This window comes from Trachypithecus francoisi, unplaced genomic scaffold (assembly GCF_009764315.1).
Source record: "Trachypithecus francoisi isolate TF-2019V2 unplaced genomic scaffold, Tfra_2.0 Lachesis_group15, whole genome shotgun sequence".
In the NCBI taxonomy this organism is placed as follows: Eukaryota; Metazoa; Chordata; class Mammalia; order Primates; family Cercopithecidae; genus Trachypithecus; species Trachypithecus francoisi.
Genome location: NW_022681460.1, coordinates 113880960 through 113904102, shown reverse-complemented (window position 1 = coordinate 113904102; position 23143 = coordinate 113880960). Strand labels below are relative to the sequence as shown.

The 23143-nt window shown below is 63.1% G+C and overlaps 1 protein-coding gene across 4 annotated transcripts in view; it reads left to right on the top strand.

The window, feature by feature from the left end:
* The window catches only part of CACNA1H (calcium voltage-gated channel subunit alpha1 H), a 67304-nt gene that overhangs the window by 17946 nt on the left and 26215 nt on the right, over nucleotides 1-23143 (top strand). For all 4 annotated transcript variants that reach the window (XM_033236312.1, XM_033236311.1, XM_033236310.1 and 1 more), the window contains exon 3: nucleotides 22851-22962. In XM_033236312.1, coding sequence (XP_033092203.1) covers nucleotides 22851-22962 — 112 coding nt within the window. The remainder of the gene's footprint in view (nucleotides 1-22850; nucleotides 22963-23143) is intronic.

Here is a 23143-nt window from a genome sequence, read left to right as displayed (position 1 = left end):
CCGCTCGCTGCCCGGGACCACCTTCTTGTGGGGAGGTCTCTCAGGCAGCCTGCTCTGTGGGGCCCTCCCGTGCAGTCTGGGCATCTTGTGGGGGTCATGGAGCTTTGGGACTGTCAGCAGCCCGGGGGGGTAACAGGACAAGGCCCAGATGGGCCGGTGGCCCTGGGGACAGGGTTTCCTTAGAAAGCTACTGGGGTCCTGGAGCGAACCCCTGCAGCCCACTTTTTTTTTTTTTGAGGCGGAATCTCGCTCTGTCCCCTAGGCTGGAGTGAGTGGTGCGATCTTGGCTCACTGCAAGCTCTGCCTCCCGGGTTCCCACCATTCTCCTGCCTCAGCCTCCCGAGTAGCTGGGACTACAGGCACCCGCCACCTCGCCCAGCTAATTTTTTTTTGTATTTTTTAGTAGAGACGGGGTTTCACTGTGTTAGGATGGTCTTGATCTCCTGACCTTGTGATCCACCTGCCTCGGCCTCCCAAAGTGCTGGGATTACAGGCTTGAGCCACCGTGCTCAGCCCCCGCCCACAGCCCACTTTTTGGCCTCAGGCCCCGACCGCAGAGTCCACAGAGCCTGGAGTCTGGAGGAGGGTGACGTGACGCTTCTGGAAGCAAAGTTTGACTGGAGATGGGGCCGGGGTAACCCGATTTTATTTTCCAGGCGGTAAACTCCGTGGGCTGCCGCTGAAAACCAGAGGAGCCTCAGGCGGCTTTTGTTGCTCGGAGCTGTGGGGTTCCCTCATTTCCAGTTTGCCAAGGCTGCCTGGGGGCCGGCTCCGTCCCTCCCGCCTCCTGGGCTGTCCCTCGGCCCACAGCGACCGTCACCCTCCCTCCCTGCTGGAGTCCCTGGAGCTCTGGGCAGCCTTCCACCGTCCACAACCTCGCCACTCTCCCAGGCTGGGCAGACACTACCCCCAACTCGGCTCCGTCTCTGAGCGCCCACTGGGTCTGAGGCGTCTGTTCTGGGCCCTTCTCGCTCACAGACGAGAGGGTCAGGGCAGAGCCCAAGGCGGGGAGCAGTGTCCATGGGTGTGGGCGTCTTCACAGGCCGGGCGGGCGCCAGGACAGGTGCTGGGGTCCAGGTGCGGCATGGGGCCCACATGGGCCCCCCTCCCGGGCGCTGTGGAGTCAGAGCAGGTCGGCTCAAGGTCCTGGGGTCTCTGCCAGCCTTCGCTGAAGTCTGAAGCCAGGCTGCAGATGCCAGGACTTCACCGGGAAGATGCTGGAGTGGGCAGGGCCCCGAGCTGCAGGGGGTGGGCCGCACACGGTGGGTGTCGGGGCGAGGGTGGCTGTGTGCCTTGATCCGGCTGGCCCAGGGCGAGTCCGCCCTTCCCGCCTGGCAGCGCCCCTGGAGCTTGGCAGGGAGTTGGGGGTGGGGCACGCCCCACAGTGCGTCACCTCAGTCTTCCCTGTTGAGTAGAAAGGATGCTCGGGGAGCAAGGCTGTGCCGTCCCCAATGTTCTAGGCTCTGTCTGAGCTCCCATTACCCTGTCCCTAGGCTGCCCCCGGGCATCCTTCCCTCTAAGATGGTAGCAGCAGGGCTCCCCGACCCTGCCCTGGGCCTGGCCCGCCTCCGTCTGGGGTAGCCGTGGGGTCCCCAGCAGGACACGTATGTACCTGTGTGTTGTCACGCACATCACCCACTCAGGAGGGAACCCCAAGGCATGGGAGCAGCGGGTAGTCGGCACTCCACACCTCTGGATCCCAGCAGGAGCTCCCGGCTTCCCTAATTAAACGATTTATTATTAAAGCAGCTGTTTCCCCGTAACTGGCTTCCTGCAGCCACAGGGGCAGAGCCGCCCGCATGGGTGTGGGGCAGGGAGGTGCATGGGCTGTGCTGGGGCACTCTTCTCTCCGGGGCACCCACGGGCAAAGTGGGCTACTGCTGCCTGTGTGCCCCCCCCGGGGCTCCTGTCCAGGTCCAGGCCCAGCGCTGTGGGCTGGGAGGACTCAACAGCTTTGCTTCGCCGAGGCGGGGCAGGGGCTGTGATCAGGGCTGGTACCGCCCCGTGGGGACTCCCGCAGTCACTGTCCCTAAGCCTTGTCAGTCCTTGGCAGCCAGCCCCAGAGACACCAGGGACCTACAGGTGGGTACTGTCTGGAAGGGAGGGGTGATGCGGGGCTGGAGTCCCAGGACCGCAGACCTGTCCTGGGCGTGGCGTGAGGAGCCCTCCGTGTGGCCATGGACCTGGGGATCCCAAGTGTCCTTGTGGATATCAGGGTGTCGAGGTGTGGGGCAAGTTGGAGGTCCTAGCGTGTTTAAGTGGCTGACGGGTGCAAGGTGGAGGTGCCTGAGAGGCCGAGGCTGGAAGGGGGGCCGCGGATGACGGGGTGCTGGTGACCAGGCAGGGAGGAACGGGGTGCGGAGCTTTGCAGGGATTTGAGCAGGTGGCACTGGGAGGCCCAGCAGGCACAAAGGTGGCCAGAGCCCCAGGGTGGGAGGACGTCCGTCTAGAGTGTGGGACGAGGTGTGCTCCCCCCCAACCTCCCGAACAGCGGCTGTGCCTCCAGCCTCGGGACCCGTCCCGCCGGTGTGGACGGACGAAGCCCAGAGCCTCCGCTACCGGCTTCTCTTGCTCACTGTTTACCGCTTTAGTTTTTAACATGAGAAAATTTAAAAAATTATTTATTAGGTCACTTAACCACAATAATAAGCCCTTTGTGTGTTAACATAACATGTTCTTTCATGGAAAAGGGTTATATTTCTCAAAACAGTAAAAATTCAGTGAGAAGTGGGGCTGTGTTTTGCAGTTTTGCAAGACCCTCTGCTGCCCGGCCTGGTGGAAGTGTCCGGGGACACCCGTAGGAGGGGCGAGGGAAGGAGGGTGGGGCTCCCCAGCTGCCACACTGAGAACCACTGGTCTAAACCAGCAGGTTCACCCCGCGAGAATTCCCCCACTCCTTCTGAAAGACTGTGGGCGTTGACCTGTGCACATGGTGGGGCCTCACGTCACATGGGGCTGTGGGCATTGACCTGCGTGCACAGTAGGGCCTCGCGTCACGCAGGCCTGTGGAAGTTGACCTGTATGTACAATAGGCCTCCTGATACGGGGAGCCGTCACCTGGCTGGACTCACAGTCCCTGCAGCCCTGAGACCCACCACAGAGCCATGGTCTCTCAGATGAGGGGACTAAAGCAGAGCGTCCCCGAGGCAGGGCAGAGCTCTTGGCGTCCTCAATTTGCTCCTCCCTCTCATAGCACCCGGCTGAAGTCTTCTGTGGGACTCCTGGGTTCAAGGCCACCCCACGGCCACGGGCCAGGTGCCTTTCTCTCGCTCCTCCTGGATCCTACCCTTGGTAGGGGCTAGACCCCAGAGCCCAGGACGTGGAGGTAACCACCATTTCACAGCAGCCAAGCGTGAATTTAGCCCATTGCTGCCAGGATGGGGGGCTCCATCTCGGGGTGCTGGCACGAGGCTTTCAACAGCTGCGGGCAGCGCAGCCCACCTGGCCCAGCCTGGACTCTGCAGGGTGGAAGCTGGGGTGTGGCTGTGGGGAGGGAGGGAGGGAAGGAGGGAGGGGTGGGGTCGCCGTGGCTCTCCAAGGGAAGCCCCTGCCACGTTCAGGGCTGTCTGGGCCCCTCCCCCAGCAGGGGCAGAGGCACCTTCCAGAACACAGCAGAACAGCGTGTGTCCAGCCCCCAGCTGGGAGAGGAGAGGCGCCCATTGTTAGTTTAAAAAAAAATGACTCAGACAGTTCACAGAGCCTTCCTTTTCTGCTGGCTTCCAAGAATTCCAATCTGACTTAATGGATCGAGTTGCCGGTGGATCGATTCGGACACGGGTGAGAGCCAGGATGGCCAAGTTGGCGCAGCCCTGGCCTCGAGGCTACCCAGGTCTCAGGTCTGCAGCCAGCTGGCGGTGGGCAGGCAGGGAGCCAGCGGGAGGCCCCTACCCCCACCCTCACCCCCACCCCCCACCTCCACCCCACCAGCCGGGTCTGGCCATGGCTCGGCGATAGGTCTCAGAGCTGCAGGGACTGTGAGGCCAGATAGGTGGCAGCTCCCTGGATTAAGAGGCTTATTCTAGGCACAGGTCAACGCCCCCAGCCCCATGTGACAGGCCCCGCTGTGCGCGCAGGTCAACGCCCCCAGCCCCACGTGACAGGCCCCGCTGTGTGCGCAGGTGAACGCCCACAGCTCCACATGACGTGAGGCCCCCCTGTGCGCGCAGGTCAGTGCTGCTGGCAGGTTAATGTTCACAGTCTCCATGTGGTGTGAGGCCTTACTGTGTGTGTAGGTGTGGCCACCAAGGGAAGGCTTCCTGCATGTGGGGTTCTCTGCTGGGTTCTGGGGAGCCCCGGGAGGACCGCTCACCTTCCCGCAGGTCCCTTTGGTAGTTTTGCATTATGCAGGCTGGTTGTGGGGCAGGGCTTTGAGGGGGTTCACAGGAGACATGGTCTGGGGCCCTCGGGACTTCCCACTGCTGTGTCCTTGCTCCTGCTGGGCCCTGGCCTGGGCCGGATGCACCCCTTCCCCTCCACCCTGTAGCCTCCAGCTCCCGAGCACCGCTCACTCTAGGTCCGTCTGTCCGGCCTGCCCCGAGCTTGTCCTTCGCCATTGCTGTGCCCAGTCCTGACAGCTGGCCCCATCTGTTTACTCTCATGTCCGAGAACCTGAAGCAGTCCCTGACACACAGTAGTTGTTCCGCAAATGCCTTAGGGAGGAGGAGTAGCCCAGGTGTCCTTCCTAGAGGAAGATCCCGGAGTGGGTTTTGAGGGCTGCGTAGGAGTGTTCCCAGGCTAGGGAGGTGGGTGGGCGGTGGGCGTTGCAGGCTGCGGGTGAGTTGGGCTGGCCTTGTGATGGTGCGTTGAGGGGCGTGTGCCAGTGGCCCTTGCCCATCTTGGGTAGACCCTGGGCTGCCATTCCTCCTTCCCGGACCCCCAGTGCAGGTTCTGCAACGGCCTGGAGTCTGACCCCGGTTCCTCCATCTGGACCCAGCCTTGGAGCCCAGCCCTGTTCAGGGAGGTGCCTCCCACTCCCATCGCCCAGTCATGGGACGTGCTGTGTCTAGCAGGCTCTGCTCTTTCCACCTCATTGAAAATTGGCACAATGGCTCAGCTGGGTTCTAGACCTAGGGAATTTCATCCCAACCCATTAGACACAAATGCTGTGTGGTTAGAGATGCTGTGTGGTTAGAGATGTTTGTGCCGGAGCCGCCCTGACTGTCAGTTCTGAGCTCGGAGCTCTAATTAGTGCCCGACGGGTGCCTCACCCCCGCGGGGGGGCAGGGGCGAGGCACAGCAGCAATGTCTCAGAGCTTCCCTGCCCACCCTTGGGTCCAGCTGTGCGGACAGCCAGGCGTGGGTCTGGGAGGGCTGTTGCCGCAGAGTGGGGTCGCCCGCTCCTGCTCTCGGCGGCTCCAGAGCCTCTGCATGGATCCCCGCTGCTGGCTGTTTCTGCAGGGTGGACGTGGCAGTGTCCTGTGGTCGGGCTGAGAAGGCCTGGGGCCAGTACTTCCCACCGTGCTCACAGATGACGGGCCTGGGCTGCTGTGGGGACCCTGAGAGGGAGTCTGGGTCTCAGGTGACCCCCCAGCCAAGGGGTGCCGGGTTTGAGTCTGCACAGGCCCCGGGACCAGCCACTCTAGCAGTGAGCAGTGGGCTGATGGGGGTCCGGGGGCCGGCTGGGCACAGAGTCTCTGTGGCCCAGTAGGGGATGCACCCTGAAGCTCAGTTTATCTGCCAAGAAAATCGTGGTGCTGGGAGGGGAACGGAGCTGCCCGCTGGGGAGCTGCCTCTGTCGTGCAGTTACACCCGCCTCCCCACGGCCCTTCCCCCAAGTCTCCTCACCCCAGGGGACGGGGAGGGGACCCTAAGGATGATGTGGCCTTCTGGAGGCTGAGTGTTCGTCTGCTGTAGCTGCTGTGAGCATGTCCCACGGACGGGGTGGCGTGGGTTCAGCTTCGGTGGGGGCTGCTTGGGGACAGGCAGAGTCCCCCAGGCTGGGAGGAAGCGCTGGGGGAGGCCTGGGCGGCCTCACTGCCTCCCCACAGGAGCTTCCCTCAGGCCCGCCACACCTCTGAACCCTACACTGGACCCCAAAGGCCACTGTGACTTCAAAGGCTGCCACTCCAGCCGTCTGTCCCGGGCGACCCTGTTGGTCATTCCACTGACGTGTACGAAGGACGTCTCCGACTCTCCGACACTTGGAATTCTAAGTGACACAGGCTGGATGGAGTTTGACTCCACCAGGCGCTGCCATCCCCCAGGTCACCCCTGGGGCCGATCCCCTCCAGGGCTGGGTCCCCTGCTGCCCGGGCCTCAGCGCCAGCCCTGACATTTACACACTGCGGCCGCCAGCACCTTTGGAGACCCAGCCTGAAGTTCAGGGCCGAGGGCCCTCCTCATGGTACGGTGTGGGGACAGCGTCTGACCAAGACCCACCCTTCCGTCACCCCAGAGTCCCCCAGGCTGGCACACCTAGCGGCTCATGGTCACACATGTGTCATAGGTTTGAGGGCCGAATTCTGACTTGGGCAGAGTGGAACAAGCTCCAAGCGGGAAATGGGGTGTTGGGGTGGAAGGAAAGGGACCCCCCCAGGGCAGGCTTGGGAGGGGCGTCTTAGTCTGCTGGGGCTGTGACAAAAATTCTGAGGACATGGTGGACGTCTCGGGGCAGGGCTGGGAGGATCGGGCTCCGTGGGGGCCGCTTCTGGGTGCAGACTCCTGCTTCTGCCTGTGTCCTCACATGGTGGGAGGTGGAGGGGTCTCTCAAGGTCCTTGTTATAAGGGCATTAACCCCATTCCTGAGGGCTCCCCCGCTCCTGACCTCACCTCATCCCAGTCACCTCCCAAAGGCCCTATTGGGTCTCAGCGTCTGAACTCAGTGGGGACACAAACTCTCCGTCCCTAGCACGTGCCCAGGCTGCGGGCACTGCCCTTTCTCCCTGGCCCCACTGTGATCTCCCCCACCCCCTTTCCCTGAGGCCTCCCCCCACCTCTCCCTGGGGCCTCCCCCACCCCCTCTCCCTGGGGACCCCATGGTCCCTCCCCCCCAAAACCCTCCCCCATGGACTCTCCCGCCCCCTCTCCGTGGGGCCCCTCATGGTCCTTCCCTGCTCTGCCTGGGACCCCCCCCAACCAGGCTCTCCTGCCCTGGATCCTTGGACCCCCCCATAGTCCCTCCCACGCCCACTCTTTCTGGACCCTCCCCCATGGCCTCCCTGGTCGTCTCAGCTACAGGCTCCTTCTGGTGCCCCATATTCATATCTCAGAGTCCGAACCCACCCCCCGAGTGCCTTAAAATGTGACTGTATTTGGAGATAAAGGCCGTTTGGAAGGGGGTTAGGATTAGGTGAGGCCACAGGGGGACGCAGATGCAGAGGGGTGACAGCGGCGTCTACAGGCCAAGGACAGCAGCCGCAGGAGGAGCTGGTCCTGCCTATGGTCTCAGACTCCAGCCTTCAGGCTGTGGGAGAGTGAGCGTCTGTTGCTTCAGCCACTGCCGTCCAGCAGACCGGTGTCCCCCTGCAGAGGGGCCATACTGTCTCTCGGGTCCCTCCCTGCCGCCGGCCGGACCTGACTCACCCCCGGCCAGGAGCTCCTGCACAGGTTGGGCCCGGATGCCCCTGCCCCTGTCTCCACCGAGCTCCAGAAGTCGGCATTGGGGGTGAAGAGACGTGGCAGAGTAGCCGTGGCAGGCAGGGGTGGCTGTCAGGGCAGGGGGAGGACCAGACGGTGGCATCTCCCCAGCAGGGCAGCCCCCATGGCCCTCCTAGCCCCTCTATTTTCCCCGGGGGATAAACTGAGGCTCTGTGACCTCTGTCAGGTGTCAGAGACCCTGTTGGGTGGTGAATGGGTGACCCGTGGACAGCAGGCTGTGGCGGGTGTGGGGCTCGGCCCTCCCCGCGTGCTGTTCCTCACACCTGCCTGGGAAGCGAAGCCACAGCAGCGTCACCCCTGGCTGGGCCTGGCCGCCGCCTCCCCAGGAGCGAGAGCTGTGTTTTCATCTCACGCGCCTCCCGGCACTGGTGGAAGGGGTGTGTGGTGGCCCTGTCGGTGGGGTTGGCCTCGGGCTCCTGGGCAGGGTGAGCTGGGGGTCCCTGACCTCAGTCACCAGGCTGTGGTGGACGGAAGCCCTGGCTGACCAGGCATCGGGGCTTGGGGACTCCCCCTGTGAGGTGAGGGAGGTGGGAGGGCAGACCGAGCTGCTGCTGAGTGGCTGCTCCGTTCTCCTCATTTATTTATTTATGTATGCATTTGCGTGTGTGTGTTGTTTTGTTGTTGTTGTTGCTGCTGGTGTGATCTCGGCTCGCTGCAACCTCCGCCTCCTGGGTTCAAGCGATTCTCCTGCCTCAGCATCCTGAATAGATGGGATTACAGGCGCCTGCCACCATTCCCAGCTAATTTTTGTATTGTTAGTACAGACGGAATTTTATCATGTTGGCCAGGCTAGTCTTGAACTCCTGACCTTGTGATCCACCCACCTCGGCTTCCCAAAGTGCTGGGATGACAGGCGTGAGCCACCGCGCCTGGCCTCTTTTTTTTTTTTTTTGAGATGGAGTCTCACTCTGTCGCCCAGGTTGGAGTGCAGTGGTGTGATCTCGGCTCACTGCAACCTCCGCCTCCTGGGTTCAAGCGATTCTCCTGCCTCAGCCTCCTGCGTAGCTGGGATTACAGGCACATACTACCACGCCCAGCTAATTTTTTTGTATTTTTAGTAGAGATGGGGTTTCACCATCTTGGCTAGTCTGGTCTTGAACTCCTGACCTCGTGATCCACCTGCCTCGGCCTCCCAAAGTGCTGGAATAACAGGCATGAGCCACTGTGCCCAGCCCATTTTTCTTTTTTAATATATATCTGGTTGCCAGGTGATACTGAGGGGACCGGGCTCTGCTGGGACAGGGCTGAGGGGCGTCATGTGGATGGACGGCCAGCCCATTGGATGCCCTGGGTGGGTCCCCGTCCCTGCATACTGGGCGAGCCGGTTCCTGCGTGTACACAGGCGTGTGGTGTGTGTCCGCGTTGCAAAACACTGGATGTTGCAGGCCTGAGCTGGGTTTTCACACAGATTGAGACCACGGCGTCACTCACAGAGCATGTAGAGGCGAGAGGGACTCGGGCCGCCGTGGGCTGGGGAGGAGGGTCCCATAACTGGGGGCAGAGCAGGGGCAGGCTGGGTGAGGAGGGGGTACCCCTGGTGTCTGAACCCCAGGTCTGTGGAGGCCCGAGGTCTTAAGGGAGATCCCCAGTGGTGAGACTGGAGGTGCCCTGGGGCGTAGAGGGTGGGCCCGTGTCCTGGCATCCCCGGCGTCCCCATACCCCCTCTGAGGCACAGTCACAGTCTCTGGGTCCTGAGCAGGGCCCGCAGTCACAGCCAGGGCGTGGGGGAGCCAGGGAGGGCCTGCTCTCCGTAGCACTGGGGAGTGGCCTGGCTGGCCTTGGCTTTCCTGGGGCAGGGGTCCCCTTGGCCACCGCGTGGAGTAGGACGCAGGTAGGGAGGAGCCTGGGTAGGGCGGGTGGGGCAGGCAGAGATGAGATGCAGACTGTGGGGAGAGCTCGGTGCGCAGCGGGGGCCGGGATGCTGCGGAATGGGAGCCTGTGGCTCCCACCGGAGGTCGCTTAGGGGAAGAAGACCAGAGTGAGGTCAGCCCTGGTCCACGGCCACCCCTGCCCTGGACTCCCCGGGCCAGCACCCGACCTGGCCGCCAGTGTGCTGAGGACAGACTTTTCGGGCTGCTTTGGCAGGGACTCACCCCGTCTTCCCGCAGGAAGGAGTCTTGGCGGGACTGCTTCCGCCAGCTTCCCGGCCAGACTCAAGGCTGGAGCTCCAGGCCACGTTCCCATGGAGGGAGCGCCTGGTCCCCTGGGGTGTTCTCTAATTTGGGCCACGGCAGCTGTGCAGTGGCACTCAGGCAGTTATTTCTGGCCTGGAGAATTCCAGCCCGGAGCAGGCCCCACGGGCCCGTCCCAGGGGCGGGCGGTCGTCTTCCCCAGGGTCCCCTCCTGGCTGGGTTTCTGCTGCCCACGCCTTTTCCTTCCAAGCTTGGGGGCATGCAGCACCCTCTTATGGGGACCAGGATGGGCAGGGACGAGGCCAGAGGAGAGGAGATCTCACCCGGCACAGCCGGACCCTGCACCTCCCGCTCCCAGGACAAAGCCTGCCTGACCAGGTGGCCCTGACCTGGGGCAGCTGCCGAGTCCCCGGCAATGGTGGGAGCTGAGCCAGCACTTTGATGCCTGTGTCGGCCAGGAGTCTTGGGGTCTGCTCCACTTTCAGGCAGAACATCCTTGATGGTCGTGCACCCAAGGTGCTTGCCAGCATTGCTACACGCTGCCACCATGTGGCTGGCAGGGCCTCAGGTTTCTCGGCCTGCTCAGCCAGGCTTCCCACAGGCACCCAGATGAGGGCTGGGATCAGGCACTTTTCCACTCAATTATGCCTTGAAAAGTTCCCAAATCAAGCTCTGTTAGAGATGAATAGATACATTAGGTCTCTTCCTAATTATCATGGCTTTTTAAATTGCACGCAGTTAGAGAGAACTGTCCGCATGTGCTGCGAACCAGCCTCTCCTTTCATCCCTGGAGGTGGGGGACCCGCCCTTGTCTCAGGCCTGAAGAGGGCTGTGCGTGTGTTCTCCACTCGTGTGTGGGGTGAGCCCGGCCCATGCACACAGGCAGCTACACACACATCACACACCCACACCCGGACACGTGCCTCAGGTCCCCACACTGCCCTCACACGCATGCACTCCTCGCACACGCACGCCCCCACACATGCCCCTCACGCACCTCTCGCACACATGCCTTCCTCGCACACGCATGCACACAGGCCCACTCTGCCGCCTGTCCCTGGCTGCTGTGTGCTTCCCGCCCTCCCTGTCCCCCCACACCGATGGGTGCAACGCTCCCCAGGGTGAGAAGTGGCCGCCCAGGTGAGCCTGGTGATTCCCCGGGCCGTGGCAGGGGCGGGGTCCGCGCCTAAGACAGCTCAGACGTGATCATTTCAGCTCCTCTGGTGGGTGGCGGGTGGGAGGCTCTGTGGGGTGGGGGAGGCGGGCCTCACCCCACCGGGGTGCAGCCCCACAGACATAGAGGCGGAGGCCAGGGCCGCTCCTTGTGGGGCCCGAGTCTCCCAAGGCCACTGTGCAAGGAGGAGCTCTGTTGAGACGGAATGTTCCGGCAGCCGAGAGTGAGCCATCCACTCATGGAGCGGTGACTTCAGTCCCCCAGGTGGTAGCCTGTGGTGGGCGTGGGCTCCCCGCACCCCTGCGCTGGGGGTGGTGCTCTCCCACGGGCAGCCCAGCCCCCGTGCCCTCCTGTGACTCGCGGCGCCGGCTGGAGACAAACACTCCATGTTTGGCTGCTGCCCGGGCTCCCCACCCCCCCACCGCCCGTGTGAGTCACGCAAGTCCAGGCGGCTGGCTCCGGCCGCGTTCCCCTGGCCAGGCCACTGGGGAGAGGGGCTCCCACATCGGGGGCCTCGCTGGGGTAAAAGCTCAGGGTAGGCCGCACTTTGAGACTCAGAGCAGACTGGGGGGCGACTGGGAGAGGCTAGGGGTGAGGACCAGGACAGAGGCCAGGAGAACTCGCAGCCCCCTGATGAGACGGTTGGTCAGTGTGGCAGGGACCCCCACCTCAGCCCCCTCTTGACGTTGCCCAGATCCTCCGTTCCCTGCCTGTGGTGGGGTGCAGGTGATCTCTGTGGAGCTGAGTCCTGAGTCCTGGCCCCAGCCTGAGAGCTCCCGGGGCGGGAGTCGGCCACGGGGTCCCTGGGCACTGCAGGTTCGCAGGAGGGCAACTGTCCCATCTCTGGACAGTTCAGTCTCCAGGGCTGGTACCGGTGCCTGTGAAGGAGGCCTGGGCCCCAGCACCACTCCCGCTCCCACCTACTGTGACACCCACCACCCCCGTCCCCCACCCTCCATGACACCCACCCTGACTCCCCCAGCAGCAGGGATTGGGGTGGGACACGGTGGGGGCCTGGGTGGCCGTTTCTGGGAAGTTCTGTGTCAGGCCTGGAGCCCGGGAACCCGGTACCCTCCAGCCCCGTGCAGCTGTGGGAATCCTGGGGCTGCCCTCGGGAGCCGGCCTCCCCAGGACCCCTGACAGGTTCTGTTGGGTCTGATGGCACTGCGTCCCCCCACTTTTCCCCAGCACAGAGGGGTCCTCAGGACCCCACCCGAGTTAAAACCCTGCAGTGGCTTCTCCTGAGGAAGGAGACAGGCGTGGGGGCCGCCCTCAGCGTGGAACTGGGGATCCCGCCCGGCCCCTCCCCCCAGCCCTGACCGGGTTTCCTCCTCCCTTGTCTCCATGGCAACGGCCTCCAGGGAAGGAAGAGAAACCTCCTTCAATCAGCGCATCCCTGGCATCCCTGATCCTGGATCGTGTGGCTGCCTTGCCCTCCCTCTTCCCACCCAATCCCCTCCCCCTAACAGGCTCCGCTGGAGAACAGGACACTTGCCTGCTGTGGCGTTGGGGTCGTGGGTCCGGGGGAGGCGCTGCGCTCAGGGCAGACTCTGGAGCTCCCTGGGCACTGTCCTGTCCTGCAGGTTTCATGTATTTTCTGTCGTCTCCCCTGTGAGGCTGGGGGGCGACCCTGGGGGGAGCGTGTGAGAGTACATGCGTGTACACGGGTGTGCGTGTGACTTGGCGTGTTGCTCCCCCAGTGGGTCCTGTCCCATCCCACCTGCCGGGAGACACCAAAGTCTGCAAACATTTGGCTCCAGAATGTCCTCCCTGCAGAGGGAGACTGAATTAATTAATTCCCTGCTGGATCGGTTAATTAACCGCAGGTACTCTGGAGCCGTGTCCGTGCCGCCTGGGCAAGGGGTGTCTGCCTGGGCGGCCGCGGCTGCCCAGTGTTTCATCGGTCGCCAGGGACCAGAAGAGTCAAGGCCAGCTGGGCTGTGCCTGGCCCCTCAGGCCTGGGTGGAGCTGGTAGGGGAGCTGGGACACCAGCCCACTCTGCAGAGTGCAGGCGGGGCCGCGCGGGACTCCAGGGCGTCACTCCTGCCCACGGAGGCTTCCGGCGCTTCAGGAATGGTCAGGCCCAGCCTGCCGCATGCACAGGGCCCCTCACTGAGCCCTGAGATCAGGGAGCAGACCCTGGCCAAGGCTCCGGCCCACTGAGTCCTTGACGGCTTTGGGCCTTACTGCCCGAGCCAGAGGCTGAACTGTGGAGGCCGGCAAGTGTGGGACCGAGGTTCCCGTGAATGGGGGCCACCAGCCCCAGAGGACTCCAGGCGGCTTGGCCTGGGCACCTGCGCACAGCAGCTGTCCTGCCTTCGAGGGACATGCATGGGGAGGGCTCCTCACCTGCTGCCGTGGGCTGCTCGTCTCCCGGCCCTCAGCCTCATCCTCTGTGAGCCTGGGAGGAGGCACAGATGCCACATGCGTCTCTGAGCGCCCTTGCCCTCTCGTGGGCATCCGGACCCCCTGGTGGAAGGCAGGTCTCAAGGTGCTGGAGGGCACTAGGAGTCACGTGGCCGGGTGGGCCCAGGGCACGTGGGGGCCTTCTGCCCAGCAAGAGTGGAGGCCACGTGGCAGGAGGAGGAGACGCCCCCCACCACCCCGTGCCTTCCCAGGTGCTGGGTCTCAATTCCCGGTCCAAAGGGCGCTTTGAGTGGCGACTGCAGACAGGCACAGGGCTCCAGCGAAGCTGCCATTTAGAGGGAAAACTGGAAACGCAGGCTGTGGTGATGTCTGAAGTGAGGTTCACGTACCACGGGATTGGCCGTTTCATTCCACGGGGTTAGCCATTTATTTATTTATTTGACGATCAACTGATTTTAAGGAATTAACATTTTAAAGTGCACAGGTCAGCGACCTTCGTGTTGTTGAACCATCACCTCTGCCTAGTTCCGGAATGTTTCCCTCGCCGCAGAGGGAAACTGCGTCCCCATCAGCCCTCACTGCCCAGTCTCAGCTGTCTCTACCTTGCTTTGTCTCTGGGTTTGCCTGTGCGGGACTTTCCGTGTGACATGTGGTCCTTCTGTGCCCAGCTCCTCCTGGCATCACGTCCCCGGGTTCACCCACGTCGTGGCGTGTTGAGCTTCCTTCTTTTTCATGGTTGGGTAATATTCTACCCTGTGGCCAGACTGCGTTCCGTCCATTCATGGGTCTGTTGGACACAGGGCTGTTTCCATGACGGGCTGTTGGGGTCGGTGCTGCCGCAGACACGTGTGGGCCCGTCTGTCGTGAGTGCCCGTTCCCTTGTCCCTGGAGTAGGCAGGATTGGCCTTCATGGCCACACCCACCGGTTATCCAGAGCAGGCTTAGACATGCCCTGGGTGGGAGCTGGACTCCTGGATGCTGTCTGTGGGTCCTGCCAGCAGCAACCAGACTCCCACATGGACCCAGCCATCTGCAGAGGCCTCCCCTAAGTCTGCCATTCTGGGGAACCCTGGAGATGCTCAGAAAGCCTAGTGGTGCTGGGCACGGTGGCTCACGCCTGTAATCCCAGCACTTTGGGAGGCCGAGACGGGCGGATCACGAGGTCAGGAGATCGAGACCATCCTGGCTCACACGGTGAAACCCCGTCTCTACTAAAAAATACAAAAAACTAGCTGGGCGAGGTGGCGGGTGCCTGTAGTCCCAGCTACTCGGGAGGCTGAGGCAGGAGAATGGCGTGAACCCGGGAGGCGGAGCTTGCAGTGAGCTGAGATCCGGCCACAGCACTCCAGCCTGGGCGACAGAGCAAGACTCCGTCTCAAAAAAAAAAAAAAAAAAGGCTAGGGGGGCACGGGGGTCCACGGCAGGTGAGTAGCCGGTCGGCATGCGTAGGGGTGGGAGGTGGGGTGTGGGGGGGCCGGGGTGTACCACACTGGTCCTCCCCGGGCTTCTCAATGGGGTCTCCTTCATGGTGTTTTGAATAAAAATGCGTGGCTCCCTCGGGGTGTCCCAGCAGGGCTGTTCAGAAGCTGGGCCCAGGGATCCCGGAAGGCCGGGGCCCACCCTGCTGTGACTGCACAGGCCGGGACTCCCGGACATTTCGTTTTTGTCATTGCACACGCAGGGCCTGGATTCGCCGTGCAGAAAGCCGGACGATGCCGTGGCGGGGGAGTGAATGTCAAAGGGTCACTGTGGACTCTGCCCGTGTCCTGAGTGCCCTCATCTTGTCCCTCCCCGTGGTGTTCTCATCCTCTAGAGATTCTCTGGGAACTTCTCTGTATCTCTGAACACACGTGCGCACACACGCTCCTCGAGGTGGCCTGCACTGCGGCTTCTGTCGTGAATGGGGTCACGTGCCCTCCATGACTCGCTCCTCCTGCACTGTGTACCTTGGACCTGGCTCGGTCCTGATGCCCACGGCACCACTGCCACCTTTCGCGTGGCCACGTAACGCTTCTTGGCTGGGTGAATGTGCCATGTCAGTGGAGACATTCTGCTCTTCCAGCTCTTGTCGATACAAGCAGTGCGCCCTGGCTCTCAGGGCCATGACCACCACTGTGGCCGGCAGACTTCAGGGCGGTCGGTTCCACCCCCGTGGCCTCAAGGGCCCTTTGGAGCTGCCGCGGTTCTGAGTGGGGGTGGACACAGACACAGGGCCAGAGGGTCGAGGCTCTGTGAAGGTGGGAAATGCGTCGTTTCCCTCTGACCAGGCGGCCGGTTCCCGGGGATCTCCTGTGCCACCCACTGACTCCCAGGGTCTGCGGCTGGCCCAGCCCCTCCTGGGTCTCTTGATGTTGCTTCCCCTGCAGCAAAGGGGACGGAGTCCCCTCCGCACTGCGGGCTGATGGCTCTTGCGAGAATGGGCTTCCCCCATGAATAAGACATAGGGCTTCTCCTTAAGCAAATTGGAAAAGTAAGGTCGAGCGCTCCTGAGAATGAGGGCCGGGAGGGGAGGAGGCGGCCAGAGCGGCGTGGGGCCGTGGGCAGAGCAGGCAGGGAGGGAGCAGCCTCAGCCTTGGCATCTTCTGCCCAGGGCAGGGAGGGTTTGCCCAGCCAGGGATGGGTGCAGAGCGGGCAGGGAGGGAGTGGCCTCAGCCTTGGCATCCTCTGCCCAGGGCAGGGAGGGTTTGCCCAGCCAGGGATGGGTGCAGAGAGGGGAGCATGTGGCTGAGAGTCCTGGCTGCCTGTGACCCCAGCTGCAATCTGTGCCCTGCGGGGCGTAGGGTCCTGAGTGGGGGGCTGTGGCCCATCTCACTGTGGGCTTCCGCTTCCTGCTCTGGGTGCCTTCCCCGCCCACGCCCCTGCCCCTGGCTCGGGCCGCTGGTGCCCAGCTGTTGTGGATTTGGCCTAATGGGGCTCAGCTGGCTGAGCAGATTGCTCTCGGGGACAGCATGCGGGGAGGAGCGGCTCAGCCTCCCGATCCTCCCAGCTGCAGAGCCCTGCGGCACCCGCACTGATGTCAGGATGCAGCCCAGCAGGGAGCCCCACTGGGATTCCTGGAAGCCACAGCCTTGCTTGGGGGCCACTCTGACCATAGAGGAGGGACCAGGCAGCAGTTGCAGCTGGAGACGTCCATCCCTTCGCTGGGCTGGCACTCCCCTGTGGTCTGAGGAGCTGAGGCTGGCCCATGGCTTTGACGCCTTAACCGTCTCTTGAGGAGGGGCACACAGCCCCGCCTCCATCCCTCTGTAGAAACGTCTGTCCTGACTTTGCTCTGGCAAACGTGGAGGCCTTGGTGTGGTGAAAACGTGTCCTCCAGAGCCAGCAGGAGCCAGGCCGAGCTGTGTCAGGAGGGTTGATGGAGGGTCTTGTTTTGTAGGAGGGTCTTGTTTTGCAGGAGGGTCTGCATGAAACCTGTCAGTGCCAGAAAGATGAAATAGTCCGTTTGTACAGATGGGGACGCTGAGGCTTGGAAAAGGGGAGGTGCACGTGGAGGTAGAATTGGGGTCAGGCTCTTGCCCCACGGCCCTGGCCTGAGGACTAGTCACGGGGCAGGGGCAGGGAGGCCCTAGCCCCAGGATACCTGAGCCAGCAGGTCTGGGCAAGCCTGGGAGCTGATGTTAGCTGATGTTTCGGGTTGGGGTGGTCCAGGACCACCCCTTGAGCTGTGCTGGTCCCACAGCACGTGGGCTTCTGAGGACCCCCTGTCCTGACCCGGGACCTTGGAGACTGCTGGCTCTGGGGAGAGGGGTCCCACGGCACCTCAGGGCTCAGCTGGCACTGTTTGGGGGTCTGGCAGCCCCGACCTTTGCTGAGTGGCCCTGAGACTGGCTCCTGGCCCCCAAGAATCCCAGGTCTCCAGCATCTTCGGCGCAGAGATAGCAGCTGCCAGGGTTCCCCCCACTCCCAGACACTCCCCGTCACCCAGCAGCGGGGAATGCAGGCCTTGCTGCCCCCCACACAGCAGGCAGTACTTCTGGGGCTGCCCACGCCCACGCCCAGGGGCCAGGAGAAAACGGCACCTTCAGAGCTGTGCATTTTCAAGCTGGGAAGAACAGTTTGGGAGTCTTTTTCCTCCTCGAATCCCCCCGGATGAGAAAGCGGGGATCAGTGGAGCAGCTCCAGTGAAGCTGTGTGTTTCCAGCCAGGAGGCCACTTCCTGGCCCCCAAACCTAACCCCAGCCCTCCCAGCTCGGGTACACCCAGGACAGGCCCAGGCGAGGCGGCCGCTTCAGCACCACGGACAGCAGCCGCCACAGCACTGCCCGCCCTGCGTCCATGCCTCCTGACCTGCCAGGGGCTGGCATTTGGGGTGTGCTGGAGCTGGGCCCCTCGGAGGGCCCCCCAGGTCCTGAGAGCTGAGGGGGCTCCTGTGGACCTTGGTGTGGGCCGCCATGGCCACAGGCGGTGCCCATGTGGGAAGGGGAGCACTTAGCACCACAGAAAGGAGGCTGAGGGGCCATCTTTGTTCCAGGGTCCTGAGGGAAGCAGTGGTCTGCAACAGGAAGCCTGCGGGGGTGAGAAAAAGCAGTTCTTCTGCCAGAGATAGAGGAGCTGGTGTCCCTGAAGCATCCTGGGCAGGACTGGTTTTCTTCGTGGGTGCCAGCTGGGGAGGCCTGGCCCCAGGCAGGGCTGCAGGAGTAGGAAGGGGTTTTGCACCTGTCCAGCCCCTCAGAAGTGCACAGGCCTGGAGACCTGAGGAAGGGGAGGTGGCCAGGGTCTGCTGGACCTGGCAGGTGCCCTGAAAAGTATCCTTTTTTTTTTTTTTTTGACATGGGGTCTTGCTCTGTCACCCAGCCTGCAGTACCCTGGTGTGATCATGGCTCACTGCAGCTTCCACTTCCTGGGGTCAGGCAATCCTTCCACCTCAGCCTCCCGAGTAGCTGACACCACACCCAGCTAATTTTTTTGTTAAATATTTTTGTAGCGGAGAGGTCTCACTACATTGTCCAGGCTGGTCTCGGGACACCTGAGTTCAAGTGATCCTCCTGCCTCAGCCTCCCAAAGTGCTGGAATTATGGGTGTGAACCACCGCGCCCAGCCTGAGAGCACTGATTTTATTTTTTGTTTATTTATTTATTTTTTTTTGAGACGGAGTCTCGCTCTGTCGCCCGGGCTGGAGTGCAGTGGCCGGATCTCAGCTCACTGCAAGCTCCGCCTCCCGGATTCACGCCATTCTCCTGCCTCAGCCTCCCGAGTAGCTGGGACTACAGGCACCCGCCACCTCGCCCGACTAGTTTTTTGTATTTTTTAGTAGAGACGGGGTTTCACCATGTTAGCCAGGATGGTCTCAATCTCCTGACCTTATGATCCGCCCGTCTCGGCCTCCCAAAGTGCTGGGATTACAGGCTTGAGCCACCGCGCCCAGCCGAGAGCACTGATTTTAGAGTGTGGGACTGAGGGACAGGATGGGTACTGTGCTTGAGGGGTCTTTCATCAGGACCCCACCGCCGAGGGGGTCTTCAGCCCTGTTCCCCTGTCCAAGCCTCTCTCTGGGCCGGAAGGGGCAGGTTGCTCCTTTATGAGCCTCTGGCCTGCATTGTGGGGCAAGTGAGCCCAGCCCAGCGGGGGCCGCCTGGGGAACATGTCACCCAGGCCAGACTCCAGGGGCTGGAGAAGGCCCCTGTGGTCCCCCCCCCCCAACCTTGGTCTGTCAGAAAAGAGGAGTCACTGAGGTCCTGGGGCTTGGCCCAGGGAGATGAAGGAGCAAGGGTTGATGGGTGCGTTGCCGCTGGCCGGGCCTCAGGGTCTGCTCCCTGCCTGAGGGAGACCCTGTAGCTGAGACCATCTCACTGCGCCGCTGCCCTTGGCCACCCGGCCCTTCCCTGGCTGGGCTCCCTGACCGTTCTGTCGCCCTGCAGCCACCAGGCCCCGTCCCAGGGCTGCTCCCGGCCACGTTGGCCTGCCTTCCTCCCACCCGCAGTGGAAATTGATTCTAATTTGTAGAAGTTGATTTGAAACCTAAAAGAATTTTTAATTAAAACCCAGAAAATCCATCTGTGTAATTAAGGCTCTAGAAGTCACCGGGCTCCGTGCAATGCAGCCGGCAGATACTGCCTGTCCTCAGCTGGCCATAGAAGTGTGGCCAGGATGGCGTGACACATGAGGGCCAGTCTGCTCAGCCCGAGCTGCCCGAGCCCCTGCTGGCCTATGCGGGACGTGGGACATGGACTGGCTGCTCCCCTCTCTAGGCAAAGCCCCAGGGGGCACTGGGACCTGGTACATCGGGCAGTCCCTCTCCAGGGCAGGGAGGGCTGGTGGCTGGGGTATGACCCGGTTGGGAGGTGCCCAACATGCCTGCCTGTCACCTCTTCTGTTGTGAGAGGCCTCCTTGGGGCCCCCCTGGACCCTGCTACACCACCGTTCCCCCCAAATCTGCACCACAGGCACAGGGGTGGGGTCCTTGCCATTGGAGCAGGTCTCTGGGATTGTGGGGCTAATTTCGGGGTGGGTGCTGGGGGAAGGGGAGGCAGGGGATCTACGCTGGGTAGGGACCTGTAGACCCAAGAGCTGCGAGCTGGGAGGCTGGCCTGGCTGTGTGGCCTCAGGCACACTCGGGGTCTCAGTGAGCCAGCACCTGTGCAGCACCATGGGTCCAGGAGATTTGGGGTTGCCATTGTCGCCAGGCATAGCTCAGGAGGCCATCTGCAGTTGGGGTGCCTGCAGGCCCAGTCTTGCCCCTCTAAGGCCTTCAGCTGTGTGTGTGATTTTGGGGGCGCATGCGCCTGGATGGGAGGGGCTCACTGGAGCCACACCCCTGCTTCGAAAAGACAGTGCCCCATCCCCCACTAAACCAGATGGTCTGAGAGGTCGGGGAGGGGGACCCAGGCCCCCTTTTGGCTTCCTTCACAGCCAGTCACAGAGGCTTGGGGTGGGTCTCAGTGACATAGTAGAAGAGGCAAAGTTGTCTAGGTAGGACCCTGGCTTGGGGACCCCTAGCCGGTTGTCTTTGAGTAGTGACTAAGCACTGGGTCCCACCCACCCCTGCCAGCCCCTCTGTGCCATGGGGGCGGCTCTCATGGTGACTGGCACTGACTGGCCCTGGGCTCCGACACCATCCACTGTACTCTGCCGGCTGGACAGGCCTAGAGATGGCTGCTCAGAGGTGCCGGCCCCTTCTCTTCTGTCCCCATTGGGCTCTCCGCCGCAGGGTCTGGGCTGGGTCCAGAAGTCAGCATTCCCCTCAGTGCTGGGGAGGCCATGCCGTACCTTTAGCTCTAAGTCCCGAGCTGACTGGGGTGGCAGGAACTGCCAGGGTCAGGCAAGTGGCTGGGGGCCAGCCAGGGTGCAGGGAGGGTGTGAAGGGCCTTGTGTTCAGGTAGCTCCCTAGCTTAGGGCACCCCCCACTTCAGCTTGGACATTTCTGGGGGATCTCCAGGGTGATTTCAGAGCAGGTCTGGGAGAAATCGGGCAACGGCTGGAGACATCTGGAGGCGGGTCTGGGCCCTGAGTCCTGGAGTCCAGGGGTGGCTGGAAACTGCCTGCTTTCGTAGTGGAATGTGTGTGTGCTGGTTGGGGGCCCAACTTGAAGGAGAGTATGGAGAGAGGGGACAGAGAGGCGGCCTCAGACACCCATGGGACAGTCTCACCACCCCCATTGGGTAGACAGGTAAACTGAGGCCTGGGATGCCCTGTGCCCAGGGAGAGGCAGTGCCACCTACAAGACCCATGGCTCAGCCAGGCTGGGGTGGAGTGCAGTGGGGGCTCAGGTCAGGGAGCACCATTCCCCACACCTGCCTCTGCTGTGCCCTGTCCTGGCTGGGTGCCTTTGAGCTCCCCCCCGCCAGCCTGTTCCGTTGACTCAAGAAAACCCCTCCCCCTGGGAAATGACGGCCCTTGGAGATGCACAAAGACAGTCCCCAGCCACCCCCGCAGAAAGGTGCTATTTGCAGCAGTTAGGGGACAAAGGTGCCCGAGGCGGGGGGCAGAGCCGCCATCCACCGTCGTTCCCTTGCACTGGCATTGGGTCAGGAGGCCGGGAGAGGCCAAGGGGCCTGGCACGGCTTCCACCGCGGGGCCTCGGCTCCTGCCCCCCCCCACCTTGAGCAAGTCACGCAAACCCTACCCCCACCTCGTCCAGCAAGGACCGTGTTCCGAGGCTTGCTGTGAACGTGGTCACATACTGGCCGCTGGGCTTGCACTGGGTGCGTCACCAGTAGGCGGCAGTGCGTGCTGTGGCCTCGCCCACCTACGGGACAACGGCGTGGCGTGCCAGCATGCCAGCTGCCTTGGCGGGAGGCTGATTTCGGCTTCTTGCAGCCGTGTTACAGCAGAGGGTCTGTTACTGCTGAACCCATTAAGTGTAATTACTGTCCTCTTGGCGGGAATGCGTAATTACATTGGTGGCCTGGTAGCCGTGGCACTGGCATCAAATGCTGACCTGCCAGGAGGCTGGGGCCCTGGCTTTGTGGGAGGGAGGGTTCCGGGATGGGCTGCTGGGGTCCCTGAGGGAGGGGCTCCAGGCTGGACTGACAGGCGAAGGCAGGGAAGGTCCTCGTCACCGAGCCTCTTCCCCTCCTACTGTGGCAGCTGCCCTTGCTGCCATCCCTGAGAGTTTCGGGCACTCAGACCCTGACCTCAGTGCTGCACGCAGCACCCGGGACCTCTGCTGTAGTGAGCATGGCCCGTGTTGGGCAGGGGGCGCTGCTGCTACCATCATCCGGGTCCCAAGCAAGTCTGTCAGGGGTGAGGGGGAGCCCCGGGCACTGAGGCCTGTGGTCTGCGCGAAGTGGGTGCCAGGAAGGGCGGACAGTGAGAGTTAGGCATAGGCCCAAGTCCAGAGCCAAGGGTGGGGATGGCCACCAGGCTGCCCCCGAACCAGCTGTGAGTGGATGCCCAGCTCCATCCCCTCCTCAGTTCCCACGTGTTGGGGACGGCAGGGGCTGGCAGAGCTGGGGGACTTCCCGAGGCTGTTCGCTGACAAGTTGGCGTTTTCCAAATGCCGACTTCTGTCTACCTTAAGGAAGGTCCCTCCGGGTCTACAGTCATCCACCGGATTGCCCCTCCCTCCTTCCTCAGGTTCCCTGGTCAGAGTGGGGCCCTGCAGCCCTGGGACGGAGGGCCCGGAAAGCCTGTCCCAAGTGTGCTGCCACCCAGGCCAGGAGGGTGGGACGGGGAGTCCTGTCCCGGTGGGTCACAGTACCCGGACATACCTTGGGGCCCTCCCAGTTGCGCAGGGTGCCCTGCCTGCAGCCCCCCAGCGAGGGAGCCCTAGGCAGCCTGGGCCCCACGTGGGCAGCTAGGCTCTGGGAGTCTGAGTGGTCCTCACTGGGGCCTCACTCCTGACGCGGCCAGCCCACCGAGGGCTCCTGCACCCGACTTTCCTGATGAGAGCCAACGCCGGGGGCTTGGGGGCCGGGCCTGGGACGGCGACCTCCAGGCGCAGAGCCCGGCCAGGCGCAGGCTCCCAGCGCCACCTGGTGGCTGCTTTCAGGACTGTCCGTGGGCCCTGCAGGTCCCCATCCTGGACGCCCCTACGCGCGCACACCCATGGCGGGACACCGGGTGACCGGGTGGACACTTGGAGGGCCCTGTGGGGGCGGGTCCCGGGCTGCGCCGGCGTGCTCCTTAACCCGCGGCGACACGTGGTTCGAGCATGTGAGCATGCTGGTGATCATGCTCAACTGCGTGACCCTGGGCATGTTCCGGCCCTGTGAGGACGTTGAGTGCGGGTCCGAGCGCTGCAACATCCTGGAGGTGAGGGGCGTGGCTCGGGGGTGGGGCGGGGGCGTGGTTCGGGGTGGGGCGGGGCTAGGGCGAGGTGAGGTTCAAGGCGGCGCAGGGCGTCGGGTGGGGCGGGGGTGTGGCAGGGTTGGGGGTGGGGTGAGGTTCAAGGCGGAGCGGGGCGGGGGGGCGGGGCTCAGGCTGGGGCGGGGCT